Source organism: Chiloscyllium punctatum, chromosome 47, assembly GCF_047496795.1.
Source record: "Chiloscyllium punctatum isolate Juve2018m chromosome 47, sChiPun1.3, whole genome shotgun sequence".
Classification (NCBI taxonomy): domain Eukaryota; kingdom Metazoa; phylum Chordata; class Chondrichthyes; order Orectolobiformes; family Hemiscylliidae; genus Chiloscyllium; species Chiloscyllium punctatum.
The window spans coordinates 18,408,880-18,435,976 of NC_092785.1; the positions used below are offsets into that span (position 1 = coordinate 18,408,880).

A 27,097-nucleotide genomic window follows, 5' to 3' on the forward strand; every position below is an offset into this window, starting at 1 on the left:
ATTACAGCATTTCTTTAAAAAAATATAATAACAGTCAGATCATTACTTTCTGTCAAAATATTAGTGATTAGATTGCTGGCATTGTCATGTAAAATATCATCATTTGCTGTATTTATTGCTCACAATCATTTCAGAAATCATTCGAAATGTAAACTTTTAAGGTATTGTTTACTCAATCTGTTGAGATGTGATGACAAATTTTGGAGAAATGCGAGGAATGACTGCAGGAATGCATTTAGATTGTCATTCACTTCCTTCGAGATCGTTTTACAATTTCTTACCTGGGAGTAAGAGCAGGAAGTACAACCTTGTAAGGGATATCAATATCAGAAGTTTGCCTCCCCACGCAAAAACGTCGAAGATCCTGGTGATTAATAAAAGGTTAAAAAGGACCAGCAAATGTCTCCACAAATCCGGACGTGGTTGTAAAAGGGAACCTATCAGGAAAAGTGTCTGGGACAGCAAATAATTAGCAACTGTATCGTGAAACAAAGCGAGCTGTGGAGCAATGATGGCAGAACCGTTGAAATTCGTTTCTCTCAATGTTCACAGTTGACAATTTGTTTCTACATATTAATTGCCTTCCTTCCTCGTTTTATCATTCAGGAGAGGTCAAAACAGTCGACACCATGAGGAAGTTGTACATGCACGTACAATGACAACGTTTGAAAGACATTTAGAGAATAACAAGAGTACAAAAGGTTCAGAGAGATATGACTGAACAGGCAAGGGGGTACGGTTTAAATTGTAATGTAGCTTTGACCAAAGTGTCTGTTTCTGTGCTGTGTGGCTCTATGAGCCTCGGGGGTGAATCGAAGCTCAGGACTGCATGACATTCAATTTCTTCCACTCTAATGGGATGTAAAATAATGTCAGTTAGGTTACCTGTCATTATACAATGAATGTAAATTTAAGTAAAGCTTCCGTATGGTCTGAACGAGTATTAAAGCCCTGAAATGTAAATCTGAGACGAAATTGATAGGAAATATCATTTAAAAAATCCGACGGATAGAAAAGGAAGGATTGCAAGAAAAGAATGCTTTTTTCTGTACAACATTGTTCTCTTTCAAGGCAATCAGTTTTTATTTCTACTTTTTCGAGTCATCTACATAGTGGTGAAACGTCTGGACGGATTTCAAAAAATTCGAAACAGTTACGTCAGTTGACACTGAATGAGAAAGATTTTTGTCTGCTGGACTTTGTGAGACATTTCAATGGAACAGTGCCAAATGTAGCAGAGCCAGAATGGTTTGAGATAATTCGATCACATTACTTACAGTGTGGAAACTGGCCCTTCATCCCAACAATTCCACGCCACCCTCTGAAGAGCAACCCTCCCAGACCCAATCCCCCTACATTTACGCCTTCACCTCACCCTGCGGGTAATTAAGCATAGCCGATTAATCTAACCTGCACATATGTGGACTGTGGGAGGAAGCCGGAGCATCCGAAGGAAACCCATGATGACATGGTGCAAAAGTGCAAACTCCAAGCAGACAGTTGCCTGAGACCGAAATTGAGCCCTGCTCTCCACTGCTGTGAGGCAACAGTGCTAACCACTATGCCACCATGCCATAACAGATTGGGGAAAGTTTTAAAGTGTTTTGCAATCATCATGAAGTGACGGAAATTTGAAAGGATTCCAAGGTTGGAGCAATCTCAGTGTATAGGCGAAGTCAACATAAACATACGCTTTCAGTTGAGAGCGTTGACTTCTGACAGTTTGACCAGATGGGCCACTGCACCCCAGGTTAGGGGAAGGGTTGGCAACCAGAACCTTGCAATGGTACCTGAGTTGGTTGAAGGTTTCAATGTTGGTCTCATTAAGTGAGCCACAATCCAACTATGCTAAGCTTGTAGATCATACATTCAATTGATGCATCGGTTAGCTGGTCAAAAAAAAATTGCTTGAAAAACTCAGCATTTCTGATGGCGTCTGTGGAGAGAGAACAAAGGGACCGTTTCAGATTGAGCGATCTTCCCGCAGCACTGAAAGAACACATGACTTTGACACCCGAAGCAAAGAACATAAGGTGCGAAGCTTCATGTTACAATTGTAAAAAGCACAGAGGCACCATTGTGACCTACATTCCGAAATGTGGAAGTGTGTGTGTCTCTCTAGCATAGTGTGACGACATGTATATTTGATAGACAGCAAATGGGCCTGTTTTGCATTGTAATATAGATTGGAACGAAGTTTCTGTTTCTGCGCGGCATGACTCAATGAGTTAATGGACGGTCAGGTCTATGTAACATTTAATTCTTCCCCTCTAATGCGAATAAGGTCGTGTCAATGATGTTACATGTCATTAGAAAGTGACTATAAGTTTTAGGAAAGAGTCAGTGCGATCTGGACCAGTATCGAAACCTGAAATGTAAGGTCAAAGTGACCACAGTCGTGCTCTGTCAGGTGAGAGCTTTTGCTAGTGGTAATTTGAGGAGATGGGTCACTACATTACCGGCAGGAAGAGTGATTAAGAAACAGAACCCTGCAATGTTAACCTGAGCTGGCGCAAGGATTCAATAGTGGCCTCATTCAATGATCTGCAATCCACTCTGCCGACTGTGTGCATCACACATTCAATTGATGGATAGGTCACGTGGTTGCAAAGTCAAAGAGAATTCATGAGCAACATTAAAAAAAAGAAACTGCTTGAAACGCTCAGCATTTCTGAGAGCCTGTGTGGAGAGTAAACACTGGAAACTTTTCGGATTGAGTGATCCTTCCTCAGAACTGCACGAACACATGGCTTTGGTATCTGAAGCAAAGAACAAAAGGAGTGCAGGTTCATGATACAATTGTGGAAAGCACAGATGCACCGTTGTGATATACCTTCCCGTAATGTGAAAGCATGTGACTCCAAAAGACAGGATGACTGCATATATATTTCACAGACAGCAGAATATTTTGCATGAAAGCAGAAACACCGCCTTTATTCAGTTCGATGTTCACTGCTTTCTCCTGCACGATGACATGATAACGAAATACAGTGCCTTCAAATCTATCAAACAGCCATATACTGGAAAAAAAAAAGGAAATGCATCAACTTTGAGTGGTACAAGTGCCGACATAATGTTTATTCTGAAATGCAAGTTTACAAATATAAACTACTAATCACCTTCTCAACATGCAGAACTTTTGAACTTATTTTTAACTGAATATGACGTTAATTAAATAAAAACAAATTCAGCATAGTACGACAGGAAAAACACAGAGTGATGAGTGCGCTTGAAACGGAAGACAAAAGGAAAATGTCATAATCAGCTGTATTCTTTGCAAATGCCTCAGTAAAAGAATTGAACTCATACATTTGTAACCAAATGTTAATGAGATTATTTCACATGCGATCATTAATTTTCAATACACATATATATGTAACTGCGGGTACATAAATAATCTGCAATTCAGTTCTTCAGCATTGAATCTCCACTTTCAAACCAGAGAATGAATTCAGGCAAAATGAGGTACAGCACGATAATCAGTTTTACGTGGTGGTGGACATAAGCACGTTTTCAAAATTTCTTCTTTCACAAATATAATAGACAGTCCTTTGAGGAAAAGGTGAAATACAATTGTAGTATGCAAAATGGAGACTGATACTCCTTCACCGACTGTTGGAACTTCGGAACAAAGAACCTCATTGAGCCTGTTGAGAATATGATTAAGCTGTGAAGTTGTAATTTGATAAATTGTGCATTTTTTCAGACACCCAGAAATGTTACAACATCTATTTTCACAGCTTCCGATGTGAGCACTCAAACATCTTGGCATTCGACTGCAGACACACGAGATATTTCGAATGGTAAGTGTAAAATATAAATTGCAGATCATCTGTTGGAAATTGCAAACAAATAGACTTCGGTTACACCATTTCTTAAAAAAAAAACATAGACATCAATTACAGCATTTACTAAAAAACATAATACCAGTCAGGTCATTAAGTTCTGTAAAAATGTTAGTGATTAGAGTGCTGGCATGGTCATGTAAAATATCATCAGTTGCTGTATTTATTGCTCACAATTATTTCAGAAACAATTCGAAATATTAACTTTTAAGGTATTGTTTACTCAATCTGTTGAGGTGTGATGGCACATTTTGGAGAAATGCGAGTAATGACTGCAGAGAAGCATTTAGATTGTCATTCAGTTCCTTCCGCATCGTTTTACACTTTCTTACCTGGGAGAAAGAGCAGGAAGTGCAACCTTGGAATGGAAATCAACATCAAAAGTTTCTCTCCCCACGCAAAAACATCGAAGGTCCTGATGATTAGTAAAACATGAAAAAGGACGAGCAAATGGCGCCACAAAGCAGCACGTGGTTGTAAAAGGGAACATATCAGGAAAAGTGTCAGGGACAGCAAATTATAAGCAACTGTATCGTGAAATAATGCGGGCTGAGGATCAATGATGGCAGAACAGTTGAAATTCATTTCTCCCTATATTCAGAGTTGAAAATGGACTTTTTTTTACAAATATTAATTGCCTTCCTTCCTCGTTTTATCATTCAGTTCGTAAAAGAGAGGTCAAAACATTCGACGCCAAGAGGAAGTTATACATGCACGAACAATGACAACATATGAAAGACATTTAGAGACTAACAAGAGTACAAAAGGTTCAGAGAGATATGAGTGAACAGGCAAAGGTGGATGGTTTGAATGGTAATGTTGCTTGGACCAAAGGGTCTGTTTCTGTGCTGTGTGGCTCCATGAGCCTTGGGGGTTAATCGAAGCTCAGGACTGCATAGCATTCAATTTCATCAACTCTAATGGGATGTAAAATAGTGTCAACGAGCTAACCTGTCATTATACAATGAATGTAAATTTAAGCAAAGCTTCCGTATGGTCTGAATGAGTCTTAAAGTCCTGAAATGTAAATCTGAGAGGAAATTGATATGAAATATCATTGAAAAAATCCGAAGGAGAGAAAAGGAAGGATAGCAAGTAAAGAATGCTTCTTTCTGAACAATATTGATCTATTTCAAGGCAATCAGTTTTTATTTCTACTTTTTCGAGTCATCTACATAGTGGTGAAACGTCTGGACGGATTTCAAAAAATTGGAAACAGTTACGTCAGTTGACACTGAATGAGAAAGATTTTTGTCTGCTGGACTTTTGTGAGACATTTCAATGGAACAGTGCCAAATGAAGCAGAGCCAGAATGGTTTGAGAAAATTCGATTACATTACTTGCAGTGTGGATACAGGCTCTTCATCCCAACGAGTCCACACCGACCCTCTGAAGATCAAACCTCCCAGACCCAATCCCCCTACATTTACACCTTCACCTAACACTGCGGGTAATTAAGCATCGCCAATTAATCTAACCTGCACATATGTGGACTGTGGGAGGAGGCTGGAGCACCCGAAGGAAACCCATGATGACATGGCGCGAAAGTGAAAACTCCAAGCAGACAGTTGCCTGAGACCGAAATTGAGCCCAGCTCTCCACTGCTGTGAGGCAGCAGTGCTAACCACTGTGTCACCGTGCCATGACAGATAGATGGAAAGTTTTAAAGGGTTTTGCAATTATCAGTAAGTGACTGAATTTTGAAAGGATTACAAGATTGGATTACAGTGTAAAGGCGAAGTCAACATAAACATCCGCTTTCAGTTGAGAGCTTTGACTGGTGGCAGTTTGACCAGATGGGCCACTGCACCCCAGGTTTGGAGAATGGTTCGGAAACAGAACCCTGCAATGGTACCTGAGTTGGTGGAGGGATTGAATGGTGGTCTCATTAAGTGATCCACAATCCAACTGTGCTACGTTTGTACCTCATGCATCCAATTGATGCATAGTTCAGCTGGTCAAAAAAATAAATTGCTTGAAAAGCTCAGCATTTCTGATAGCGTCTGTGGTGATAGAATACAGCTAAAGTTTCAGACTGAGCGATCTTCACGCAGCACAGAAAGAACTTCTGACTTTGACATCAGAAGCAAAGAACATAAGGTGCGCATCTTCATGTTACAATTGTGAAAAGCACAGATGCACCATTGCGACCTACTTTCCGTAATGTGGAAGTGTGTGTGTCTCCCAAGGATAGGTTGACGACATGTATATTTGATAGAGAGCAAATGGGACCGGATTGGATTGTAATATAGATTGGAACAAAGTGTCTGATTCTGCGCTGCATGACTCAATGAGTTAATGGAAGGTCAGGTCTATGTAACTTTCAATTCCTCCAGTATAATGCGAATAAGGTAGTGTCAGTGATGTTACATGTTATTAGACAGTGAGAGCTTTCACGAGTGGTAATTTGAGCAAAAGGGTCACTACATTACCGGCAGGTAGAGTGATTAAGAAACACAACCCTGCAATGTTAACCTGAGATGGTGCAAGGTTTGATTGGTGGCCTCATTCAATGATCTGCAATCCACCCTGCCAACTGTGTGCGTTACACATTCAATTGATGGATAGGTCACATGGTCACAAAGTCAAGAAGAATACATGATCAACATTAAAAAAAACGAAATTGCTTGAAATTCTCTGCATTTCTGATAGCCTGTGTGGAGAGAAAACACTGGAAACTTTTCGGATTGAGAGTTCCTTCCTCAGAACTGCACGAACACATGGCTTTGGTATCAGAAGCAAAGAACAAAAGGGGTGCAGGTTCATGTTACAATTGTGAAAAGCACAGATGCACCGTTATTATCTACTTTCTCGTAATGTGAAAGCATGTGATTCTAAACGACAGGGTGACTGTATATATATTTCACAAACAGCAGAAGATTTTGCATGAAAGCGGAAACACAGTCTTTATTCAGTTCGATGTTCACTGCTTTGTACTGCACGATGACATGATAACGAAATCTATGAAAGAACCATATATTGGGAAAAAGAATGAAATGCATCAACTTTGAGTGGTTCAAATGCCAACATAACCGTTATTCTGAAATGTAAATTCACAAATATAAACTACTAATTACCTTCTAAACATGCAGAACAGTTGAACTTATTTTTAACTGAATATGACGTTAATTAAATAAAAACAAAGTCAGCACAGTACGACTGGAAAAATACAGTGTGATGATTGTGCTCGAAGCGGAAAACAAAAGGAAAATGTAATAAACAGCAGCATTCATTGCAAATGCTTCAGTAAAAGAATTGAACGCATACATTTGTAACCAAATGTTAATGAGATTATTTGACATGCGACCATTAATTTTCAATATATACGTAAAAACATATATACGTAACTGCGGGTACATAAATAATCTGCAGTTCAATTCTTCTGCATTGATTCTCCACTGTCAAACTAGAGAATGAATTCAGGCAATGTAAGGTGCAGCACGATAATCAGTTTTACGTGCTGTTGTGCATAAGCACGTTTTCAAAGTTTATTGTTTCACAAATATAATAGACAATCCTTTGAGGACAAGGTGAAATACAATTGTAGTATGCAAAATGGAGACTGATACTCCTTCACTCACTGTTGGAACTTCGGAACAAAGAACCTCATTGAGCCTGTTGAGAATATGATTAAGCTGTGAAGTTGTAATTTTATAAGTTGTGCATTTTTTCAGACACCCAGTAATGTTGCAAACATCTATTTTCACAGCTTCGGATGTGAGCACTCAAACATCTTGGAGTGATTCGACTGCAGACATACGAGATATTTCGAATGGTAAGTGTAAAATATTAATTGCAGATCATCTGTTGGAAATTGCAAACAAATAGACTTCAATTACAACATTTCTTATAAAAATCAGAATAACAGTCAGGTCATTACTTTCTGTAAAAATATAAGTGATTAGAGTGCTGGCATTGTCATGTAAAATATCATCATTTGCTGAATTTATTGCTCACAATTATTTCAGAAACAATTCGAAATGTTAACATATAAGGGATTGTTTACTCAATCTGTTGACATCGTTTTCCAATTTCTTACCTCGGAGTAAGAGCCGGAAGTACAACCTTGGAAGGGAAATCAACATCAAAAGTTTGTCTCCCCACGCAAAAACATCGAAGATCTGAAGTAAAACATGAAAAAGGACGATCAAATGGCACCACAAACCAGCACTTGGTTGTAAAAGGGAAATATCAGGAAGAGTGTCAGGGACAGCAAATTATAAACAACTGTATCGTGAAATAATGCGGGCTGAGGCGATATAATGGCAGAACAGTTGAAATTAATTTCTCTCAATATTCACAGTTGACAAATTTTTTTCAAATGTTCATTGCCTTCATTCCTCGTTTTATCATTCAGTCAGTCAAAGAAAGGTCAAAACATTCCACACCAAGAGGAAGTTGTACATGCACGTATAATGACAACATATGAAAGACATTTAGAGAATAACAAGAGTACAAAAGGTTCAGAGAGATATCAGTGAACAGGCAAATGGGGATGGTTTAAATTGTAACGTAGCTTGGACCAAAGGATCTATTTCTGTGCCGTGTGGCTCTATGAGCCTCGGGGGTGAATCGAAGCTCAGGGCTGCATAGCATTCAATTTCATCCACTCTAATGGGATGTAAAATAGTGTCAATGAGGTTACCTGTCGTGATACAATGAATTTTAAATTTAACTAAAGCTTCCGTATGGTCTGAATCAGTCTTAAAGTCCTGAAATGTAAAGCTGAGAGGAAATTGATATGAAATATCAGTTTTTAAAATATGACCGATAGAAAGGGAAGGATAACAAGTAAAGAATGCTTCTTTCTGACCAATATAGTTCTATTTCATGGCAATCAGTTTTTAATTTCCACTTTTTCGAGTCATCTACATTGTGGTGAAACGTCTGGACGGAATTTTAAAAATTGGAAACAGTTATGTTAGTTGATACTGAATGAGAAAACTTTTTGTCTGCTGGACCTTTGTGAGACATTTCAATGGAACAGAGCTAAATGTAGCAGAGCCAGAATGGTTTGCGATAATTCGATTCCATTAGGTACAGTGTGGAAACAGGCCTTTCATCCCAACAAGTCCACGCCGATTCTCTGAAGAGCAACCCTCCCAGACCCAATCCCCCTACATTTACACCTTCACCGAACACTGCGGGCAATTAAGCATAGCCAATTCATCTTACCTGCACATTTGTGGACTGTGGGAGAAAACCGGAGCAGACGGAGGAAACCCACGCTGACACGGGGAGAATGTGCAAACGCCACACAGACAGTTGCTTGAGGCGGAAATTGAGCCCGGCTCTCCACTGCTGTGGGGTAGCAGTGCGAACCGCTGTGCCACCGTGCTGTAACAGATTGAGGAAAGTTTAAAAGGGTTTTGCAATTTTCAGTAAGTGACTGAATTTTTAAAGGATTACAATATTGGAGCAATCTCAGTGTAAAGACAAAGTCAACATAAACATATGCTTCCAGTTGAGAGCTTTGACTGGTCGCAGTTTGACCAGATGGGTCACTGCATCCCAGGTTAGGGGAAGGATTGGGAAACAGAACCCTGCAATGGTACCTGAGTTGGTGAAAGGATTGAATGTTGGTCTCATTAAGTGATCCATAATCCAAGTGTGCTAAGTTTGTACCTCATGCATTCAATTGATGCATAGGTTAGTTGGTTAAAAAAAATAAATTGTTTGAAAAGCTCAGCATTTCTGATCGCGTCTGTGGAGAGAGAACAAAGGGAATGTTTCAGATTGAGCGATCTTCCCGCAGCACTGAAAGAACACATGACTTTGACATCCGAAGCAAAGAACATAAGGTGCTCAGCTTCATGTTACAATTGTAAAAAGCACAGATGCACCATTGTGACCTACTTTCCGTAATGTGAAAGTGTGTGTGTCTCTCTAGGATAGGGTGGCGGCATGTATATTTGATAGACAGCAAATGGGACTGGATTGGATTTTAATATAGATTGGAACAAAGTGTCTGTTTCTGCGCGGCATGACTCAATGAGTTAATGGAAGTTCAGGCCTTCGTAACATTTCATTCGACACCTCTAATGCGAATAAGGTCGTGTCAGAGATGTTACATGTCATTAGAAAGTGAATATAAGTTTTAGGAAAGAGTCAGTGCGATCTGGATCAGTATCGAAACCTGAAATGTAAGGACAAAGTGACCACAGTCGTGCTCTGTCAGGTGAGAGCTTTCACGAGTGGTAGTTTGAGCAAATGGGTCACTTCATCACCGGCAGGTAGAGTGATTAAGAAACAGAACCCAGCAATGTTAACCTGAGCTGGTGTAAGGATTGAATGGTGGCCTCATTAAATGATCTGCAATCCACTCTGCAAACTGTGCAAAACACATTCAATTGATGGATAGGTCAGATGATCGCAAAGTCTAAGAAAATATATGATTAACAACAAACAAATGAAATTTCTTGAAATGCTCAGCATTTCTGAGAGCCTGTGTGGAGGAAAAACACTGGAAACCTTTCGGATTGAGTGATCCTTCCTCAGAACTGCACGAACACATGGCTTTGATATCTGAAGCAAAGAACAAAGGGAGTGCAGGTTCAAGTTACAATTGTGGAAAGCACAGATGCACCGTTCATCTACATTCCCATAATGTGAAAGCATGTGACTCGAAACGACAGGGTGACTGCATATATATTTCAGACAGCAGAATATTTTGCATGAAAGCTGAAACACCGTCTTTATTCAGTTCGATGTTCACTGCCTTGCACTGCACGATGACATGATAACGAAATACAGTGCCTTGAAATCTATGAAAGAACCATATATCGGGAAAAAGAAGGAAATGCATCAACTTTGAGTGGTTCCAGTACGCACATAATATTTATTCTGAAATGTAAGTTTACAAATATAAACTACTAATTACCTTCTCAACATGCAGCACAGTTGAACTTATGTTTAACTTAATATGACGTCAATTAAATAATAACAAAGTCAGCACAGTACAATTGGAAAGATACAGTGTGATGAGTGTGCTCGAATCGGAAGACAAAAGGAAAATGTAATAAACAACAGCATTCTTTGCAAATGCTTTGGTAAAAGAATTGAACGCATACATTTAGAACAAAATGTTAATGGGATTATTTGACATGCGACCATTAATTTTCAATACAAATATACGTAACTGCGGGTACATAAGTAATCTGCTGTTGAATTCTTCTGCATTGATTCTCCACTGTCAAACTAGAGAAAGAATTCAGGCAAAATAAGGTACAGCACAAGAATCAGTTTTACGTGCTGTTGTACATGAGCACGTTTACAAAGTTTCTTCTTTCACAATTATAATGGACAGTCCTTTGAGGACAAGGTGTAATACAATTGTAGAATGCAAAATGTAGTCTGATACTCCTTCACCCACTGTTGAAACTTCGGAACAAAGAACTTCATTGAGCCTGTTGAGAATATGAATAAGCTGTGAAGTTGTAATTTTAAAAGTTGTGCATTTTTTCAGACACCCAGTAATTTTGCAAACATCTATTTTCACAGCTTCCGATGTGAGCACTCAAACATCTTGGCGAGATTCGGATGTAGACATACGGGATATTTCGAATGGTAAGTGTAAAATATTAATTACAGATCATCTATTGGAAATTGAAAGCAAATAGTCTTCAATTACAGCATTTCTTATAAAAATCAGAATAACAGACAGGTCATTGCTTTCTGTAAAAATAAAAGTGATTAGAGTGCTGGCATTGTCATGTAAAATATCATCATTTGCTGAATTTATTGCTCACAATTATTTCAGAAACCAGTCGAAATGTTAATATTTAAGGAATTTCATACTCAATCTGTTGAGGTGTCATGGCACAGTTTGGAGAAATGCGCGAAATGACTGCAGGGAAGCATTTAGATTGTCATTCAGTTCCTTCGAGATCGTTTTCCAATTTCGAACCTGGGAGTACGAGCAGGAAGTACAAACTTGTAAGGGAAATCAATATCAAAAGTTTGTCTCCCCACGCAAAAACATCGACGATCCTGATGATTAGTACAAGGTTAAAAAGGACCGGCAAGTGGCGCCACAAATCAGCACGTGGTTGTAAAAGGGAACATATCAGGAAAAGTGTCAGGTACAGCAAATTATAAGCAACTGTATCGTGAAATAGTGCGGGCTGAAGAGCAATGATGGCACAACAGTTGAAATTCATTTCTCTCAATATTCACACTTGAATTTTTTTTTCAAATATTAATTGCCTTCCTTCCTCGTTTTATCATTCAGTCAGTCAAAGAGAGGTCAAAACATTCGACACCAAGAGGAAGTTTTACATGCACGAACACTGACAACATATGAAAGACATTTAGAGAATAACAAGAGAACAAGGGTTTCAGAGAGATATGAGTGAACAGGCAAAGGGGGAACGTTTAAATTGTAACGTACCTTGGACCAAAGTATCTATTTCTGTGCTGTGTGACTTTATGAGCCTCGGGGTTAATCGAAGCTCAGGACTGCATAGCATTCAATTGCATCCATTCTAATGAGATGTAAAATAGTATCAATGAGGTTACCTGTCGAGATACAATGAATGTAAATTTAAGTAAAGCTTCCATATGGTCTGAATGAGTCTTAAACTCCTGAAATGTAAAGCTGAGAGGAAATTGATATGAAATATCATTTTAAAAAACCTGACGGATAGAAAGGGAAGGATAGCAAGTAAAGAATGCTTCAAATCTGAACAATATTGTTCTATTTCATGGCAATCAGTTTTTATTTCCACTTTTTCGAGTCATCAACATAGTGGTGAAACGTCTGGATGGAATTCAAAAAATTTGAAACAGTTACGTCAGTTGACACTGAATGAGAAAGATTACTATCTGCTGGACTTTATTGAGACATTTCAATGGAACAGTGCCAAATGTAGAAGAGCTAGAATGGTTTGAGATAATTCGATTACATTACCTGCAGTGTGGAAACAGGCCCTTCATCCCAACAAGTCCACGACGATTCTCTGAAGGGCAACCCTCCCAGACCCAATCCCCCTACATTTACAACTTCACCTAACACTACGGGCAATTAAGCATAGCCAATTCATCTAACCGGCACATTTGTGGACTGTGGGAGGAAACCGGAGCACCCGGTGGAAACTCACGCTGACACGGGGAGAATGTACAAACTCCACACAGACAGTTGCTTGATGCGGAAATTGAGCCCGGCTCTCCACTGCTGTGAGGCAGCAGTGCTAACCACTGTGCCACCCTGCACTAACAGATTGAGGAAAGTTTTAAAGGGTTTTGCAATTATCAGTAAGTGACTGAATATTGAAAAGATGACAAGATTGGAGCAATCTCAGTGTAAAGACGAAGTCAACATAAACCTCCGTTGCGAGGCTTGACAGGTGGCAGTTTGACCAGATGGGCCACTGCATCCCAGGTTAGGGGAAGGATTGGGAAACAGAATCCTGCAATGGTACCTGAGTTGGTGAAAGGATTGAATGTTGGTCTCATTAAGTGATCCATAATCCAACTGTGCTAAGTTTGTACCTCATACATTCAATTGATGCTTAGGTTAGCTGGTTAAAAAAAATAAATTGTTTGAAAAGCTCAGCATTTCTGATCGCGTCTGTGGAGAGAGAACATAGCGAACGTTCCAGGCTGAGCGATCTTCCCGCCGCACTGAATGAACACATGACTTTGACATCCGAAGCAAAGAACATAAGGTGCGCAGCTTCATGTGACAATTGATAAAAATCACAGATGCACCATTGTGACCTACTTTCCGTAATGTGGAAGCGTGTGACACACTAGGATAGGGTGAGGACATGTATATTTGAAAGACAGCAAACGGGACTGGTTTGCATTGTAATATAGATTGGAACAAAGTGTCTGTTTCTGCGCGGCATGACTCAATGAGTTAAGGGAAGGTCAGGTCTGTGTGACATTCAATTCTTCCCCTCGAATGCGAATCAGGTAGTGTCAGTGATGTTACATGTCATGAGACAGAGAATATAAGTTTTAGGAAAGCGTCAGTGTGATGTAGACCAGTATCGAAACCTGAAATGTTAGGACAAAGTGACCACAGTCGTGGTCTCGTAGGTGAGAGCTTTCACGAGTGGTATTTTGAGCAAATAGGTCTCTACATTACCGGCAGGTAGAGTGATTAAGAAACAGAACCCTGCAATGTTAACCTGAGCCGGTGTAAGAATTGGATGGTGGCCTCATTAAATTATCTGCAATCCACTCTGCCAACTGTGTGCATCACACATTCAATTGATGGATAGGTCAGGTGGTCGCAAAGTCTAAGAAAATATATGGTCAACAACAAAAAAATGAAATTGCTTGAAATGCTCAGCTTTTCTGAGAGCCTGTGTGGAGAGAAAACACTGGAAACCTTTCCGATTGAGTGATCCTTCCTCAGAACTGCACGAACACATGGATTTGATATCTGAAGCAAAGAACAAAGGGAGTGCAGGTTCATGTTACGATTGTGGAAAGCACAGATGCACCGTTGATCTATATTCCCGTAATGTGAAAGCATGTAAATCGAATCGACTGGGTGACTGCATATATATTTCACAGACAGCAGAATATTTAGCATGAAAGCAGAAACACAGTCATTATTCAGTTCGATGTTCACTGCTTTCTCCTGCACGATGACATGATAACGAAATACAGTGCCTTCAAATCTCTGAAAGAACATCGGGAAAAATAAGGAAATGCATCAACTTTGAGTGGTTCAAGTACCTACATAATATTTATTCTGAAATGAAAGTTTACAAGTATAAACTACTAATTTCCTTCTCAACATGCAGAACACTTGAACTTATTTTTAACTGAATATGACTTTAATTAAATAAAACCAAAGTCAGCACAGTACGACTGTAAAAATACAGTGTGATGAGCGCACTCGAAACGGAAGACAAAAGGAAAGTGTAATAAACAGCAGCATTCTTTGCAAATGCTTCAGTAAAAGAATTGATTTCATACATTTGTACCAAAATATTAATGAGATTATTAGACATGCGATCATTAATTTTCAATACATGTATATATATGTAACTGCGGGTACATAATTAATCTGCAGTTCAATTCTTCTGTATTGATGCTCAACTGTCAAACCAGACAATGAATTCAGGCAAAATAAGGTACAGCACGATAATCAGTTTTACGTGCTTTTGTACATAAAAACGTTTTCAAAGTTTCTTATTTCTCAAATATAATAGACACTCCTTTGAGGACAAGGAGAAATACAATTGTAGTATGCAAAATGGAGACTGATACTACTTCACACACTGTTGGAACTTCGGATCAAAGAACCTCATTGAGCCTGTTAAGAATATGATTAAGCTGTGAAGTTGTAATTTTATAAGTTGTGCATTTTTTCAGACACCCAGTAATGTTACAAACATCTATTTTCACAGCTTCCGATGTGAGCACTCAAACATCTTGGGATTCGACTGCAGACATACGAGATATTTCGAATGGTAAGTGTAAAATATTAATTGCAGATCATCTGTTGGAAATTGCAAACAAATAGAATTTAATTACAGCATTTCTGTAAAAAAATATAATAACAGTCAGATCATTACTTTCTGTCAAAATATTAGTGATTAGATTGCTGGCATTGTCATGTAAAATATCATCATTTGCTGTATTTATTGCTCACAATCATTTCAGAAATCATTCGAAATGTAAACTTTTAAGGTATTGTTTACTCAATCTGTTGAGATGTGATGACAAATTTTGGAGAAATGCGAGGAATGACTGCAGGAATGCATTTAGATTGTCATTCACTTCCTTCGAGATCGTTTTACAATTTCTTACCTGGGAGTAAGAGCAGGAAGTACAACCTTGTAAGGGATATCAATATCAGAAGTTTGCCTCCCCACGCAAAAACGTCGAAGATCCTGGTGATTAATAAAAGGTTAAAAAGGACCAGCAAATGTCTCCACAAATCCGGACGTGGTTGTAAAAGGGAACCTATCAGGAAAAGTGTCTGGGACAGCAAATAATTAGCAACTGTATCGTGAAACAAAGCGAGCTGTGGAGCAATGATGGCAGAACCGTTGAAATTCGTTTCTCTCAATGTTCACAGTTGACAATTTGTTTCTACATATTAATTGCCTTCCTTCCTCGTTTTATCATTCAGGAGAGGTCAAAACAGTCGACACCATGAGGAAGTTGTACATGCACGTACAATGACAACGTTTGAAAGACATTTAGAGAATAACAAGAGTACAAAAGGTTCAGAGAGATATGACTGAACAGGCAAGGGGGTACGGTTTAAATTGTAATGTAGCTTTGACCAAAGTGTCTGTTTGTGTGCTGTGTGGCTCTATGAGCCTCGGGGGTGAATCGAAGCTCAGGACTGCATGACATTCAATTTCTTCCACTCTAATGGGATGTAAAATAATGTCAGTTAGGTTACCTGTCATTATACAATGAATGTAAATTTAAGTAAAGCTTCCGTATGGTCTGAACGAGTATTAAAGCCCTGAAATGTAAATCTGAGACGAAATTGATAGGAAATATCATTTAAAAAATCCGACGGATAGAAAAGGAAGGATTGCAAGAAAAGAATGCTTTTTTCTGTACAACATTGTTCTCTTTCAAGGCAATCAGTTTTTATTTCTACTTTTTCGAGTCATCTACATAGTGGTGAAACGTCTGGACGGATTTCAAAAAATTCGAAACAGTTACGTCAGTTGACACTGAATGAGAAAGATTTTTGTCTGCTGGACTTTGTGAGACATTTCAATGGAACAGTGCCAAATGTAGCAGAGCCAGAATGGTTTGAGATAATTCGATCACATTACTTACAGTGTGGAAACTGGCCCTTCATCCCAACAATTCCACGCCACCCTCTGAAGAGCCACCCTCCCAGACCCAATCCCCCTACATTTACGCCTTCACCTCACCCTGCGGGTAATTAAGCATAGCCGATTAATCTAACCTGCACATATGTGGACTGTGGGAGGAAGCCGGAGCATCCGAAGGAAACCCATGATGACATGGTGCAAAAGTGCAAACTCCAAGCAGACAGTTGCCTGAGACCGAAATTGAGCCCTGCTCTCCACTGCTGTGAGGCAACAGTGCTAACCACTATGCCACCATGCCATAACAGATTGGGGAAAGTTTTAAAGTGTTTTGCAATCATCATGAAGTGACGGAAATTTGAAAGGATTCCAAGGTTGGAGCAATCTCAGTGTATAGGCGAAGTCAACATAAACATACGCTTTCAGTTGAGAGCGTTGACTTCTGACAGTTTGACCAGATGGGCCACTGCACCCCAGGTTAGGGGAAGGGTTGGCAACCAGAACCTTGCAATGGTACCTGAGTTGGTTGAAGGTTTCAATGTTGGTCTCATTAAGTGAGCCACAATCCAACTATGCTAAGCTTGTAGATCATACATTCAATTGATGCATCGGTTAGCTGGTCAAAAAAAAATTGCTTGAAAAACTCAGCATTTCTGATGGCGTCTGTGGAGAGAGAACAAAGGGACCGTTTCAGATTGAGCGATCTTCCCGCAGCACTGAAAGAACACATGACTTTGACACCCGAAGCAAAGAACATAAGGTGCGAAGCTTCATGTTACAATTGTAAAAAGCACAGAGGCACCATTGTGACCTACATTCCGAAATGTGGAAGTGTGTGTGTCTCTCTAGCATAGTGTGACGACATGTATATTTGATAGACAGCAAATGGGCCTGTTTTGCATTGTAATATAGATTGGAACGAAGTTTCTGTTTCTGCGCGGCATGACTCAATGAGTTAATGGACGGTCAGGTCTATGTAACATTTAATTCTTCCCCTCTAATGCGAATAAGGTCGTGTCAATGATGTTACATGTCATTAGAAAGTGACTATAAGTTTTAGGAAAGAGTCAGTGCGATCTGGACCAGTATCGAAACCTGAAATGTAAGGTCAAAGTGACCACAGTCGTGCTCTGTCAGGTGAGAGCTTTTGCTAGTGGTAATTTGAGGAGATGGGTCACTACATTACCGGCAGGTAGAGTGATTAAGAAACAGAACCCTGCAATGTTAACCTGAGCTGGCGCAAGGATTCAATAGTGGCCTCATTCAATGATCTGCAATCCACTCTGCCGACTGTGTGCATCACACATTCAATTGATGGATAGGTCACGTGGTTGCAAAGTCAAAGAGAATTCATGAGCAACATTAAAAAAAAGAAACTGCTTGAAACGCTCAGCATTTCTGAGAGCCTGTGTGGAGAGTAAACACTGGAAACTTTTCGGATTGAGTGATCCTTCCTCAGAACTGCACGAACACATGGCTTTGGTATCTGAAGCAAAGAACAAAAGGAGTGCAGGTTCATGATACAATTGTGGAAAGCACAGATGCACCGTTGTGATATACCTTCCCGTAATGTGAAAGCATGTGACTCCAAAAGACAGGATGACTGCATATATATTTCACAGACAGCAGAATATTTTGCATGAAAGCAGAAACACCGCCTTTATTCAGTTCGATGTTCACTGCTTTCTCCTGCACGATGACATGATAACGAAATACAGTGCCTTCAAATCTATCAAACAGCCATATACTGGAAAAAAAAAAGGAAATGCATCAACTTTGAGTGGTACAAGTGCCGACATAATGTTTATTCTGAAATGCAAGTTTACAAATATAAACTACTAATCACCTTCTCAACATGCAGAACTTTTGAACTTATTTTTAACTGAATATGACGTTAATTAAATAAAAACAAATTCAGCATAGTACGACAGGAAAAACACAGAGTGATGAGTGCGCTTGAAACGGAAGACAAAAGGAAAATGTCATAATCAGCTGTATTCTTTGCAAATGCCTCAGTAAAAGAATTGAACTCATACATTTGTAACCAAATGTTAATGAGATTATTTCACATGCGATCATTAATTTTCAATACACATATATATGTAACTGCGGGTACATAAATAATCTGCAATTCAGTTCTTCAGCATTGAATCTCCACTTTCAAACCAGAGAATGAATTCAGGCAAAATGAGGTACAGCACGATAATCAGTTTTACGTGGTGGTGGACATAAGCACGTTTTCAAAATTTCTTCTTTCACAAATATAATAGACAGTCCTTTGAGGAAAAGGTGAAATACAATTGTAGTATGCAAAATGGAGACTGATACTCCTTCACCCACTGTTGGAACTTCGGAACAAAGAACCTCATTGAGCCTGTTGAGAATATGATTAAGCTGTGAAGTTGTAATTTGATAAATTGTGCATTTTTTCAGACACCCAGAAATGTTACAACATCTATTTTCACAGCTTCCGATGTGAGCACTCAAACATCTTGGCATTCGACTGCAGACACACGAGATATTTCGAATGGTAAGTGTAAAATATAAATTGCAGATCATCTGTTGGAAATTGCAAACAAATAGACTTCGGTTACACCATTTCTTAAAAAAAAAACATAGACATCAATTACAGCATTTACTAAAAAACATAATACCAGTCAGGTCATTAAGTTCTGTAAAAATGTTAGTGATTAGAGTGCTGGCATGGTCATGTAAAATATCATCAGTTGCTGTATTTATTGCTCACAATTATTTCAGAAACAATTCGAAATATTAACTTTTAAGGTATTGTTTACTCAATCTGTTGAGGTGTGATGGCACATTTTGGAGAAATGCGAGTAATGACTGCAGAGAAGCATTTAGATTGTCATTCAGTTCCTTCCGCATCGTTTTACACTTTCTTACCTGGGAGAAAGAGCAGGAAGTGCAACCTTGGAATGGAAATCAACATCAAAAGTTTCTCTCCCCACGCAAAAACATCGAAGGTCCTGATGATTAGTAAAACATGAAAAAGGACGAGCAAATGGCGCCACAAAGCAGCACGTGGTTGTAAAAGGGAACATATCAGGAAAAGTGTCAGGGACAGCAAATTATAAGCAACTGTATCGTGAAATAATGCGGGCTGAGGATCAATGATGGCAGAACAGTTGAAATTCATTTCTCCCTATATTCAGAGTTGAAAATGGACTTTTTTTTACAAATATTAATTGCCTTCCTTCCTCGTTTTATCATTCAGTTCGTAAAAGAGAGGTCAAAACATTCGACGCCAAGAGGAAGTTATACATGCACGAACAATGACAACATATGAAAGACATTTAGAGACTAACAAGAGTACAAAAGGTTCAGAGAGATATGAGTGAACAGGCAAAGTTGGATGGTTTGAATGGTAATGTTGCTTGGACCAAAGGGTCTGTTTCTGTGCTGTGTGGCTCCATGAGCCTTGGGGGTTAATCGAAGCTCAGGACTGCATAGCATTCAATTTCATCAACTCTAATGGGATGTAAAATAGTGTCAACGAGCTAACCTGTCATTATACAATGAATGTAAATTTAAGCAAAGCTTCCGTATGGTCTGAATGAGTCTTAAAGTCCTGAAATGTAAATCTGAGAGGAAATTGATATGAAATATCATTGAAAAAATCCGAAGGAGAGAAAAGGAAGGATAGCAAGTAAAGAATGCTTCTTTCTGAACAATATTGATCTATTTCAAGGCAATCAGTTTTTATTTCTACTTTTTCGAGTCATCTACATAGTGGTGAAACGTCTGGACGGATTTCAAAAAATTGGAAACAGTTACGTCAGTTGACACTGAATGAGAAAGATTTTTGTCTGCTGGACTTTTGTGAGACATTTCAATGGAACAGTGCCAAATGAAGCAGAGCCAGAATGGTTTGAGAAAATTCGATTACATTACTTGCAGTGTGGATACAGGCTCTTCATCCCAACGAGTCCACACCGACCCTCTGAAGATCAAACCTCCCAGACCCAATCCCCCTACATTTACACCTTCACCTAACACTGCGGGTAATTAAGCATCGCCAATTAATCTAACCTGCACATATGTGGACTGTGGGAGGAGGCTGGAGCACCCGAAGGAAACCCATGATGACATGGCGCGAAAGTGAAAACTCCAAGCAGACAGTTGCCTGAGACCGAAATTGAGCCCAGCTCTCCACTGCTGTGAGGCAGCAGTGCTAACCACTGTGTCACCGTGCCATGACAGATAGATGGAAAGTTTTAAAGGGTTTTGCAATTATCAGTAAGTGACTGAATTTTGAAAGGATTACAAGATTGGATTACAGTGTAAAGGCGAAGTCAACATAAACATCCGCTTTCAGTTGAGAGCTTTGACTGGTGGCAGTTTGACCAGATGGGCCACTGCACCCCAGGTTTGGAGAATGGTTCGGAAACAGAACCCTGCAATGGTACCTGAGTTGGTGGAGGGATTGAATGGTGGTCTCATTAAGTGATCCACAATCCAACTGTGCTACGTTTGTACCTCATGCATCCAATTGATGCATAGTTCAGCTGGTCAAAAAAATAAATTGCTTGAAAAGCTCAGCATTTCTGATAGCGTCTGTGGTGATAGAATACAGCTAAAGTTTCAGACTGAGCGATCTTCACGCAGCACAGAAAGAACTTCTGACTTTGACATCAGAAGCAAAGAACATAAGGTGCGCATCTTCATGTTACAATTGTGAAAAGCACAGATGCACCATTGCGACCTACTTTCCGTAATGTGGAAGTGTGTGTGTCTCCCAAGGATAGGTTGACGACATGTATATTTGATAGAGAGCAAATGGGACCGGATTGGATTGTAATATAGATTGGAACAAAGTGTCTGATTCTGCGCTGCATGACTCAATGAGTTAATGGAAGGTCAGGTCTATGTAACTTTCAATTCCTCCAGTATAATGCGAATAAGGTAGTGTCAGTGATGTTACATGTTATTAGACAGTGAGAGCTTTCACGAGTGGTAATTTGAGCAAAAGGGTCACTACATTACCGGCAGGTAGAGTGATTAAGAAACACAACCCTGCAATGTTAACCTGAGATGGTGCAAGGTTTGATTGGTGGCCTCATTCAATGATCTGCAATCCACCCTGCCAACTGTGTGCGTTACACATTCAATTGATGGATAGGTCACATGGTCACAAAGTCAAGAAGAATACATGATCAACATTAAAAAAAACGAAATTGCTTGAAATTCTCTGCATTTCTGATAGCCTGTGTGGAGAGAAAACACTGGAAACTTTTCGGATTGAGAGTTCCTTCCTCAGAACTGCACGAACACATGGCTTTGGTATCAGAAGCAAAGAACAAAAGGGGTGCAGGTTCATGTTACAATTGTGAAAAGCACAGATGCACCGTTATTATCTACTTTCTCGTAATGTGAAAGCATGTGATTCTAAACGACAGGGTGACTGTATATATATTTCACAAACAGCAGAAGATTTTGCATGAAAGCGGAAACACAGTCTTTATTCAGTTCGATGTTCACTGCTTTGTACTGCACGATGACATGATAACGAAATCTATGAAAGAACCATATATTGGGAAAAAGAATGAAATGCATCAACTTTGAGTGGTTCAAATGCCAACATAATAGTTATTCTGAAATGTAAATTCACAAATATAAACTACTAATTACCTTCTCAACATGCAGAAACAGTTCAACTTATTTTTAACCAAACATGACGTTAATTAAATAAAAACAAAGTCAGCACAGTACGACTGTAAAAACACAGTGTGGTGAGTGTGCTCGAATCGGAAGACAAAAGGAAAATGTTATAAACAGCAGCATTCGTTGCAAATGCTTCAGTAAAGGAATTGAACGCATACATTTATAACAAAATGTTAATGAGATTTTTTGACATGCGATCATTAATTTTCAATACATATATATATATAACTGTAGGAACATAAATAATCTGCAGTTCAATTCTTCTGCATTCATTCTCCACTTTCAAACCAGCGAATGAATTCAGGCAAAATAAGGTACTGGACGATAATCAATTTTACGTGCTGTTGTACATAAGCACGTTTTCAAAGTTTCTTGTTTCACAAATATAATAGACAGTCCTTTGAGGACAAGGTGAAATACAATTGTAGTATGCAAAATGGAGACTGATACTCCTTCACCCACTGTTGGAACTTCGGAACAAAGAACCTCATTGAACCTGTTGAGATAATGATTAAGCTGTGAAGTTGTAATTTTATAAGTTGTGCATTTTTTCAGGCACCCAGTAATGTTACAAACATCTATTTTCACAGCTTCCGATGTGAGCACTCAAACATCTTGCGATTCTACTGCAGACACACGCGATTTTTTGAATTGTAAGTGTAAAATATAAATTGCAGATATTCTATTGGAAATTGCAAACAAATAGACTTCAATTACAGCATCTCTTAAAAGAAAACATCATAATGACAGTCAGGTCATTACTTTCTGTGACAATATTAGTGATTAGAGTGCTGGCATTGTCATGTAAAATATCATCATATGCTGAATTTATTGCTCACAATTATTTCATGAACCATTCGAAATGTTAACTTTGAAGGTATTGTTTACTCAATATGTTGAGGTGTGATGGCAAATTATGGTGAAATGCGAGGAATGACTGCAGGGAAGCACTTAGATTGTCATTCAGTTCTTTCGAGAATGTTTTACACTTTCTTACCTGGGATAAAGAGCAGGAAGTACAACCTTGTAAGGGAAATCAATATAAAAAGTTTGTCTCCCGACGCAAAAACAGCGAAGAGCCTGATAATTAGTAAAAGGTTAAAAAGGACCAGCAAATGGCTCCACAAAGCAGCACGTGGTCGTGAAAGGGAGCATATCAGGAAATGTGTCAGGGACAGCAAATCATAAGCAACTGTAGAGTGAAATAAAGCGAGCTGCGGAGCAATGATGGCAGAACAGGTGAAATTCATTTCTCAATATTCACAGTTGAAAATGTACATTTGTTTCAAATCTTAATTGCTTTCCGTCCTCGTTTTATCATTCAGTCAGTCAAAGAGAGGTCAAAACATTCGACACGAAGAGGAAGTTGGACATGCATGTACCATGACAACATTTGAAAGACATTTTGAGAAGAACAAGAGTTCAAAAGGTTCAGAGAGATATGAGTAAACAGGCAATGCGGGATGGTTTAAATTATAAAGTAGTTTGGACCAAATGATCTATTTCTGTGCTGATTGGCTCTATGAGCATCGGGGTTAATCGAAGGTCAGGATTGCATAGCATTCAATTTCTTCCACTCTAATGGGACGTAAAATAGTGTCAATGAGGTTACCTGTCATGATACAATGAATGTAAATGAAAGTAAAGCTTCAGTATGGTCTGAACAAGTATTAAAGTCCTGAATTGTAAAACTGAGAGGAAATTGATACGAAATATCATAAACAATTATCTGAGGGATAGAAAGGGAACGATAGCAAGTAAAGAATGCTTCTTACTGAATAATATTGTTCTATTTCATGGCAATCAGTTTTTAGTTCCATTTTTTCGAGTCATCTGCATTGTGGTGAAACGTCTGGACGGAATTCAAAAAATTGGAAACAGTTACGTTAGTTGACACTGAATGAGGAAGATTTTTGTCTGCTGGACTTTTCTGAGACATTTCAATGGAACAGTGCCAAATGTAGCTGAGACAGAATGGTTTGAGATAATTCGATTAAATTAATTACTGTGTGGAAACAGGCCCTTCATCCCAACAAGTCCACACGGACAAACTGAAGAGCTACCCATCCTGATGCATGCACCTAGATCTAACACTACGGGCAAATAAGAATAGCCAATTTACCTAACGTGAAAATTTGTGGACAGTGGGAGGAAACCGGAGTGCCCAGAGGAAACCCACGCAGACACGGGGTGAATGTGGAAACTCCACACAGACAGCTACATGGGGCAGAAAGTGAGCCCGAGTCTCTACTGCTGTGAGGCAGCAATGCTAACTACTGTGGCACCGTGCTGTAAAAAATTGAGGAAAGTATTAAAGGGTGGTGCAATTATCAGTAAGAGAGTGAATTTTGATAGGATTACAAGATTTGAGCAATTTCAGTGTAAAGACAAGGTCAACAGAGACATACATTTTCAGTTGAGAGCATTGACCGGTGATTGTTTGACCAGATGGGTCACGACATCTGAGGTTAGGGGAATGGTTGGGAAACAGAACCCTGCAATGGTAACCAGAGTTGGTGGAAGGATTGAATGGTGGTCTCATTAAGTGATCCACAATCCAACTGTGCTAAGTTTGTACGTCGTACATTCAATTGATGATAGTTTAGCTGGTCAAAAAAAAAAATGCTTCATAAGCTCAACATTTCTGATAGAGTCTGTGGAGAGAGAACATAGCTAACGTTTCAGATTGAGCGATCTTCCCGCAGCACTGAAAGAACACATGAATTTGACATCCGAAGCAAAGAACATAAGGTGCGCAGCTTCATGTTACAATTGTAAAAAGCACAGATTCACCATTGTGACCTACTTTCCGTAATGTGGAAGCATATGACTCTCTAAGATAGGGTGATGACATGTATATTTGATAGACAGCAAATGGGACTGGATTGGATTGTAATATAGATTGGAAAAAAGTGTCTGATTCTGCGCTGCATGACTCAATGAGTTAATGAAAGGTCAGGTCTGTGTAACATTCAACTCGTCCCGTCTAATGCGAATAAGGTAGTGTCAGTGATGTTACATGTCATTAGACAGTGAATATAAGTTTTAGGAAAGAGTCAGTGCGATCTGAACCAGTATCAAAACCTGAAATGTAAGGACAAAGTGACCACAGTCGTGCTCTCTCAGTTGAGAGCTTTCACGAGTGGTAATTTGAGCAGATGGTTCACTACATTACCGGCAGGTAGTGTGATTAAGAAACAGAACCCTGCAATGTTAACCTGAGCTGGTGCATGGATTGAATGGTGGCCTCATTAAATGATCTGATATCCACTCTGCCAACAGTGTGCATCACACATTTAATTGATAGATAGGTCACGTGGTCGCAAAGTCAAGGAGAATACACGATCAACATAAAAAAAACAAAACTTGCTTGAAATTCTCAGCATTTCTGATAGCCTGTGTGGAGAGAAGACATTGGAAACGCTTCGGACTGAGTTATCCTTCCTCAGAACTGCACGAAAACATGGCTTTGGTATCTGAAGCAATGAACAAAAGAGGTGCAGGTTCATGTTACAATTCTGGAAAACACAGATGCAGCTTTGTGATCTACCTTCCCGTAATGTGAAAGCATGTGACTCTATACGACAGGGTGACTGCATATATATTTCACAGACAGCAGAATATTTTGCATGTAAGCAGAAACACAGTCTTTATTCAGTTCGATATTCACTGCTTTGGACTGCATGATGACATGATAACGAAATCTATGAAAGAACCATACATTGGGAAAAAGAATGAAATGCATCAACTTTGAGTGGTTCAAGTGCCTACATCATAATAATTCTGAAATATAAATTCACAAATATTAACTACTAATTACCGTCTCAACATGCAGAACAGTTGAACTTATTTTTAACTGAATATGACGTTAATTAAATAAAAACAAAGTCAGCACAGTACGACTGGAAAAATACAGTGTGATGATTGTGCTCGAATCGGAAGACAAAAGGAAAATGTAATAAACAGCAGCATTCTTTTCAAGTGCTTCATTGAAATAATTGAACGCATACATTTTTAACAAAATGTTAATGAGATTATTTGACATGCGAACATTAATTTTCTATATATATATATAGACGTAACTGCGGGTACATAAATAATCTGCAGTTCAATACTTCTGCATTGATTCTCCATTGTCATACTAGAGAATGAATTCAGGCAAAATAAGGTACAGCACGATAATCAGTTTTATATGCTGTTGTACATAAGCACGTTTTCAACGTTTCTTGTTTCACAAATATAATAGACAGTCCTTTGAGGACAAGGTGAAATACAATTGTAGTGTGCAAAATGGAGACTGAAATTCCTTCACTCACTGTTGGAACTTCGGAACAAAGAACCTCATTGTGTCTGTTGAGAATACGATTAAGCTGTGAAGTTGTAATTTTATAAGTTGTGCATTTTTTTCAGACACCCAGTAATGTTACAAACATCTATTTTCACAGTTTCCGATGTGAGTACTCAAACATCTTGGCGTGATTCGACTGTAGACATACGAGATATTTCGAATGGTAAGTGTAAAATATAAATTGCAGATCATCTGTTGGAAATTGCAAACAAATAGACTTCAATTACAACATTTCTTATAAAAAGCAGAATAACAGTCAGGTCATTGCTTTCTGTAAAAATATAAGTGATTAGAGTGCTGGCATTGTCATGTAAAATATCATCATTTCCTGAATTTATTGCTCACAATTATTTCAGAAACAATTCGAAATGTTAACTATTAAGGGATTGTTTACTCAATCTGTTGAGGTGCCATGGCACATTTTGGAGAAATGCGAGTAATGACTGCAGGGAAGCATTTCG

At 38.9% G+C, this 27,097-nt stretch overlaps 1 protein-coding gene across 1 annotated transcript in view; it reads left to right on the forward strand.

The window, feature by feature from the left end:
* The window catches only part of LOC140468653 (uncharacterized), a 114,142-nt gene that overhangs the window by 36,650 nt on the left and 50,395 nt on the right, over positions 1-27,097 (forward strand). The window contains exons 9-17 of the mRNA XM_072564737.1: positions 1,072-1,157; positions 3,707-3,803; positions 7,555-7,620; positions 11,346-11,411; positions 15,212-15,274; positions 19,040-19,136; positions 21,128-21,278; positions 22,844-22,941; positions 26,699-26,799. Of these exons, the coding sequence (XP_072420838.1) occupies positions 1,072-1,157; positions 3,707-3,803; positions 7,555-7,620; positions 11,346-11,411; positions 15,212-15,274; positions 19,040-19,136; positions 21,128-21,278; positions 22,844-22,941; positions 26,699-26,799 (825 nt within the window). The remainder of the gene's footprint in view (positions 1-1,071; positions 1,158-3,706; positions 3,804-7,554; positions 7,621-11,345; positions 11,412-15,211; positions 15,275-19,039; positions 19,137-21,127; positions 21,279-22,843; positions 22,942-26,698; positions 26,800-27,097) is intronic.